Genomic DNA, 6,937 nt, shown 5'->3' on the forward strand with positions numbered 1-6,937 from the left:
CCTCCCTCCCCCCCTCTCATTTTAAAATGGAGTGAATGCAATTTGATCTTTTTTATCAAGGTTTATTCTAAAGTGCATTGCAAAAGTGTGTCCCATGAGGTTTATTTTTCTTCCTCCTTGAGATATGAACAGATGGAAATGGTGACTTTGTGGATGAATAGAGAGATTAAAAAGTAAATTGAAGAAAGGAAGAAGTTCTTTCAGACTTTTCAGGGCAAACCTATCATATCCTCTTTCACACTCCATAGAGGTCTATAGGTGTGTGTGTGTGTGTGTGTGTGTGTGTCACATCTGCCCATCTGTGTTTGTTTGTATCTGACTGTGTCTGTTTGGGTCTATATGTGCCTGTCTGTGTATCTATCTATGTGGCTCTGTCTATCTGTGTATATGTATGTGTTCTGCCTTTGTGTTTTTCTATTAGTGTCTATGTATGCATTTATGTGGCTCTGTGTGTGTCTGTATGTCTGTGCATTTGCTATAAAAGCTTGTTCTCCTTAGCTTTAGAAAAGGTAGAACACAGACCATTTGTGTTTCATTGAAACACAGAGCAGTAGAGACCTGTGATTATCCCATGCCTGCCTTCCCATAGATAGTCACCTGGAACACACCTCGTAACATTCTGAATGGATGTCCTGGTGCATTTTCTGTTGTTACAACAGAATGCCTGAGACCAGATAATTTTTGAAAAGAGGTTTATTTCTTACATTTCTGGATGCATTACAGGATCTGGGGAGGGAGGGCTTCTTGCTGCACCACAGTGTGGTGGAAGGGACCTTGTGTTTGGAAGTACGGTGGAGGTTCTGCTTTCACTGGGAGACTGCTCCTATGGTAACTAGGTCTCTTCCAATTGCGCTGCCTGACTATACCCTCAGGCCACATGGAGACCACAGTTACTGATGAGGGCACTTAGTTTTCCATCAGTTCAGGAGGAGTTGCTGGACCATCCCTGGCTGGACCATCCCTGGCTCCTCCCTCTTCACAGGCTCCCTCTAGCCTTAGTAATGGCAGCAGCGACTGAGGAAGGAGTCTGTGGTAGTTATGTGAGCTACTCTCCTTACTTCTCAACCCTCTCACGGTTAAGGGTTATATGTCCCAGGAGCTTCCACCCCTGGGAGTGGCCCTGAGGACCTAGCATCCTCACTTCCAATCTCTCCCATCGGTGACCCACTCATAACGAGCTTTCTACAGATGTACTGGGCATCCTTGTTGGGAAGGGCACTTTGGTGAAAGTGCAAAGAGACACTTCCTTGCAAAGCTCTTCAGCGCATAAATGAAAAATTGATGAGCTCTCTCAAATTGCAAATACTCTTCAACTTAAAGGCCAAAAAAAAAAAAAAAAAAAAGTAGAAAGCTGCCTTTCCCTCACCCAGGGTGAGGCCAGGGATGCCTCGCCCGTGTTTAACAGTAAATATCAGTGTTGTCAACAGGGCCAGAGAAAGGATTTCTCCCTCTGCAGTTGCTTAGTGGCTCCACTGTTCCCAGAAACTTGAACTCAATTAATTTTAATCATTTCAGTTCCCACCGATCCTTTCTCCCTCCCAATTGCTGCTCATCACACTGGTTCTGAGTGCCTGGCTCAATGCCAGAGGCTATGGGGCCGAAGGCAAATCAAACAGTCAAGTCCACTCCCATTAGAGGGATTAGGATCTGGTTCTATAAAGATAAAATCTACAGCTAAAAAACTGGCAATGTCCATGTGAGCTTTAGATCTATACGTAAATGCTCCCATGCTTAGACGGTAGAAAGGGTTAGAAACTCACCAGGACTTCTCTGGCTCTGTAGCGTTTAGACTAAACATGCTGTGCCTCATGTTAAATGAAAGCAGCTATCTCTGTATTTGCCAAGTCTCTGTTGTAGTTAGGATCTCAAGGTACTACTTGGCGATGGATGGGTGGATGGATGAATGGATGGACAGATTGATAGATAGATGGATTTAATATTTTGAAACATGGTCTATTTGGAATTTTTTTATTGTTGTGCTATCTATCTGAAAAAACAACTTATAGGACAAATTACTTTGCTCCTCATTTCAAAGTTTTCAGACCAAAGGGCAGAGCTGACTGTATCATGGCAGATGGAAGCAAATAGAGTGTTAGGAAAGAGGCCAAGGCAAAATAAAACTGCCAATAACACACACTCAGTGGCCTTTCTCTCAACCAACCCTCACCTTCCTAAACATCCTCCCCACTAAGCATCCATTCCACTTTTGAAGCCATCAGCTGATGCATAGATAAGATCAGCCACTCAAGAGGTAAGAGCCTCAGGATTTTCCCTCATAGACACTCCCAAGAGCAGGCTTTTTAAAGCCCCTACATGTTGCTCAATCCAGTCAAGTTGAAGGTCAAGATTAACCCCAGCCAGGTCTCACTGTGTAGGTCAAGCTGGCCTTGAACTTGAAATCCTCCTTGCTCAGCCTCAGAATAATGAAATTATAGTTCTGTACAACCATACCCAACCATGGCAACACTTCAGATGCACACCGTAGGTCTTTAAAACTCTGGATTGTTTGCTTCTTAGTTCCTTCAGATTTTTCCAGAATACCTGATCACATAGTGTGGCCTTGACCACTCTGGAACATATTGCCCCAGTGCAATGTATGTGTGCTAGAGAGAGTCCAGGTTCACTTGCTCCTGGGCAGAGGGAGCTGGCTCCCTGGAGCGCAGGTTAGGCCTCATCTTCCCCTCAGTCCACACACTGGTAAGTATGCAACATTTAAAAGATGAGTTCCTCACATCTCTTTGGATGACTTTTTCAGAGATGTGGGTGTCTGAATATGAATATTCCCTTTGTTTTGAAGGATAAAAAGCCTAAAGAACAAGAAAAAAGGGGTGATTTTCTTCATCGTCCATTTTCCAAGAAGTTGGACAAGAACCTGCCTTCTCACAAACAGCCGTCGCCCTCGCTGATCACCCAGATTCAGAACACCAAAGCCCTGCTCAAAGATCGGAAGGCCTCCAAGTCAGGCTTCCCTGACAAAGGTGGGTCAGCTCCACTGTCCCCCTCTGCAGGTGGCTGTGTGGGCTCAGAACAGAGGTGACTGTGCCTCTGGAAAGGTACCATTGGTACATCTAAGGCCAAGGGGCTTAGGCCAAGCAGTGGGGTGGACCACCTGTGCAGGATTTGAGGAGACAGAGGTGGGCATGCAGTATAATGAAAACAGAGATGGGGGTGCACAGTACTGCAGGTACATAGTGTTAAAGGTGCAGACACAGAGATGTGGCAGCAAGTCATCCGGGTGCCCACAACTGTGGAAGACTTGAGGTATAAAGAGCTATAGAAGCAGAAATTAGAATAGAAATTAGTGCTGTAGGAGCAGAACCTGGGGTAGGTACCTGGTACTGTAGGAACTGTCATCAGATAGATAATTGTGGTATGAGAGTCTGCGGGCACATGGCATGCAGAAGTAGAGGTTTTCGTGCATGGCATTGTGGGACTGGAGGCCAGGGTATCAAAGAAGTGGTCAGGGTGTAGGAATAGAGGGAGATGTGCAGCCTGAGAGATTGGCACACACCGCATTCTGGGCTAGGGTGAGTATGAGATTACAGGAGTCAATGGGATAGATTGATAAGAGCAGGAGGTGGTGGCAAAAGTGGGTGCTTGGGTATAGACTTATTAGAAACATGGCCCCATGAGACATTCAAGTGTGACTTTGTCTGGGTCTGGAGTGGTGGTGGGATTCCCCGACCCTAGTTCAAGTCCCAGCTCTGCTTATTTTCTGTGGATCAGAGGTCTTCCTTGAGTCCCTTAGTCACAATAGCTACTGGCTGTTAGAGCTACTAAATAAACCCAGTGTCCAATTCAGAATCCATTCCATTGTTGATAACTGATACATGTGATCATCCCTGGATTGAATAGGTTTGAGATGCATGAGAGAAGCCCTTCTGGGAGGGAGACTGGGGGTGTCCTAACATGAGAGAAGCCCTTCTGGGAGGGAGACTGGGGGTGTCCTAACATGGACTCTTGAGACAGGAATGCTCTCTTTAAATAGAGAGCATTTGCAGAGGTTTTATTCTTTATTTATAAAGGTCTAAGCATCTGATCCTTAGGCCCAGGGAGGGTTGTGGTCATCTGAGGTCAACTCAGACTTGGAGCTCTGCTTAGTGAGACTCTGGGATGGCAGCTACTAGCCCTTCATTGCCCAGAGCAGCCTGTCTTGGAGCACAGAACATAGCACTAGGAAGCGAGGCAATGCCCGTGCGCCAGCCGGATCACTGACAAGATTAGCCATTAATGAAATCCTACATCTTCCTGCTGTCACATCCCGGGCATCTGCTGCCAGACGAGATTTATTTCTGTGTCTGAGTATTTATTTATGTGGGGAAGGAAGATTCTGGGATCCCTAGGCTGCTCCCGAAGCCACTCCCATTGGACAGCAGCTTGCTCCTGCAGCTGGACCATAAAATGTTACTGAGAGCAAAGACCCTAAGATGGAGTTTATTCTTCATGAACTTGGCTTTCTTTCCCACAAGTGTCAAGCCTCTAGGGGGCTTCCCTCTCTTTCCTGGTACAGTTTACAAACCTGGATTAGTCAATGCCAACTGGAGATGGAAAGTCTGGCCATTGGCTAGTTGCTTTTGCTACACAGTTCTATTTGAAGTCGACAAGGCTACCCTGAGTTTAAAGCCACAAGGGAGGCTTGGAAAAGGAGAAGCACATACAGCCTGAATGATCCTGGAAACTTTTGCTCTAAGGGGAAAAGCCAGTCTTCAAAGTTCAGCTATTATACGAGACTATGTGTGTTCCTAGAATGGCCAAGTTCATGGGGCTGCAGGTGGAGTGGGGTTGTCAGAATGTAGGGAAACAAGACAGAATGGATGAGTCTTCAATGGCAGCATTGTTTCTGCAGGATGAAACAGCAGCGTCTCTTTGCCAAACAGTAGTGAAAGAAATTGAGCTGGTAAACTTGCTGTTACATCTTTTTTTTTTTTTTTTTCACCATGGTAAACTTGTAAGGAAGTGCCTGAGAGGACACAGTCTTTCCATAGTTAGCAGTCAGAAGATATGTGGGTGTTCGGTAACCCAGACTCCAGACGTTTTAGTCTTTAGTGAATGTTCTGTTGAGCAGGCAAGCCTCTCTGTTCAAAGGCCTTTTGACAGTGTCTCTGGGATTTTCAGTTACCAAAGGGGAGTGAGTAACTGTTGAATTGGGCTAGCCTGGTGCCTCCCGTACCCTAGAAAGACTTGTGGGGTTCTGTGGGGCCTCAGATGCTCTGGTTGATTCTTCCTCTAACTAGCCAAGGCTGTTGGCTTCCTCCTGCCTTGCATGGGTTTGCTGTCTCAGTTAAGCCAGCTAGGGGCATGAACATAATGGCTGTGTATGCTCTTTGCGAACCTACTTTCATGGTCTTGTTTTCTTGGTATGTAGATTCCTTCGGCTGCCGAAATCTTTTCCGAAAAACCTCTGATTCCAATTGTGTGGCTTCTTCTTCCATGGAATTCATCCCTGTCCCACCTCCCAGGACACCAAGGATTGTAAAGAAACTAGAGCCACACCAGTCAGGGCTGGGAAGTGCCAGCATCCTCCCCAAGGAAGAGCCCCTACTGCTGGATATGGTACGCTCATTTGAGTCTGTGGATCGAGAGGACCACATAGAACTGCTGTCCCCTTCCCACCATTATAGGATCCTGAGCTCACCTGTAAGCTTGGCTCGTAGGAATTCTAGTGAGAGGACACTCTCCCCAGGGCTGCTCTCTGGAAGTACATCACCTCTCCAAACTCCACTGCATTCCACGCTGGTCTCTCTTGCCCATGAAGAAAAGAACAACCCCCCAAAAGAGGAGGGTGTGTGTTCACCACCTCCGGTTCCCAGCAATGGCCTCATGCAGCCTCTGGGGAGCCCCAACTGTGTGAAAAGCAGGGGAAGGTTCCCCATGATGGGCATTGGACAGATGCTCAGGAAGCGGCACCAGAGCCTACAGCCTTCTTCAGAGAGGTCCCTGGAGGCCAGCATGTCCCCTCTGCAGCCCACAGCCCCCTCCAGCCTCTCCTTTGACATGGCCGACTGTGTCAAGGGCCAGTGTTAACCTGGGATGGCAAGATTCTAGGTCTCTGAGGACATCCATGGAACAGAGCTCCACATATGCATCAGGGCATGAGTGAGCCACCTCACGGGAGCATCCTTTATTCTTTATTCCTGCCACACAATGTCCCACTCTCATATCAGCTAAAATCCACAGACTCAAAGTTCACACACTCACTTAGGGACCCTCTGAGATGCTGAGACTCGGGGGAGGGGAGGTGGGCTGTGGGAATCACACCTTCCAGCCTGAGATTCTCTTTGCTATCATCAATCACTGAGCCCTCTCCAGGATACCCAGTGGGCTCAGAGCTAAAAACCGCACCTGCATCTGCTGGGCCACTCCAATTTCCAGACTGGTACCAGACCTCCCCTCCCTCTGCTCTATGTGTGCCTCTCACAGACGGCTCTGTTCAGTGGTCAGTTACAGTCTCACGGGGACCATACCACTCACTGTAAGGACGTTCACCCAGCCTAGGGATCCCTCCACAGAGGGAAGCAATCCCTCTCCCCCTAACAGTGAGTCCCTACAGAGTGGTGAGTCACAGTGCTGGATCCCGAGCAAGATGCGATGGAGCCTCAGACAGAGATGGAACCCAACAGAGAAAATCCAGGAGGAAATGAAAACTCAAGCAAATGCCCATCCCTGTGCAACGTTTTGACAGATTTATATTTCCTCTTTCTTTCCTCCCACCCTTTTCTTCTTTTGGGGTTGAGACTTGCTGAGGATTGAATGAACTTGTCCAAAGAAATCTTTCTTTATATGAAGTCATTAAATTTAATTAACATTTTTTTAAAGACAGGGTCTTGTTAAGTAGCCCAGGCTGGCTTCAATCTCATGATCCTCCTGCCTCAGCCTCCAAAGTGCTGAGATTACAACTGTATACCCATGTCTGGCTCAAAATAGCAATTAAAAAAAA

At 47.0% G+C, this 6,937-nt stretch overlaps 1 protein-coding gene across 2 annotated transcripts in view; it reads left to right on the top strand.

Moving 5' to 3' along the window:
- Window positions 1-6,937, top strand: part of Hunk (hormonally up-regulated Neu-associated kinase) — a 113,426-nt gene that overhangs the window by 104,696 nt on the left and 1,793 nt on the right. The window contains exons 9-10 of one of the 2 annotated variants that reach the window (XM_031364361.1): window positions 2,798-2,978; window positions 5,366-6,356. In XM_031364361.1, the coding sequence (XP_031220221.1) occupies window positions 2,798-2,978; window positions 5,366-6,024 (840 nt within the window). In that variant the 3' untranslated portion in view covers window positions 6,025-6,356. Of the gene's footprint in view, window positions 1-2,797; window positions 2,979-5,365 lie in introns of both variants that reach the window. The other variant, XM_031364360.1, reaches the window with a different exon arrangement.

The sequence above is a fragment of the Mastomys coucha genome, unplaced genomic scaffold, assembly GCF_008632895.1.
Source record: "Mastomys coucha isolate ucsf_1 unplaced genomic scaffold, UCSF_Mcou_1 pScaffold12, whole genome shotgun sequence".
Classification (NCBI taxonomy): Eukaryota; Metazoa; Chordata; class Mammalia; order Rodentia; family Muridae; genus Mastomys; species Mastomys coucha.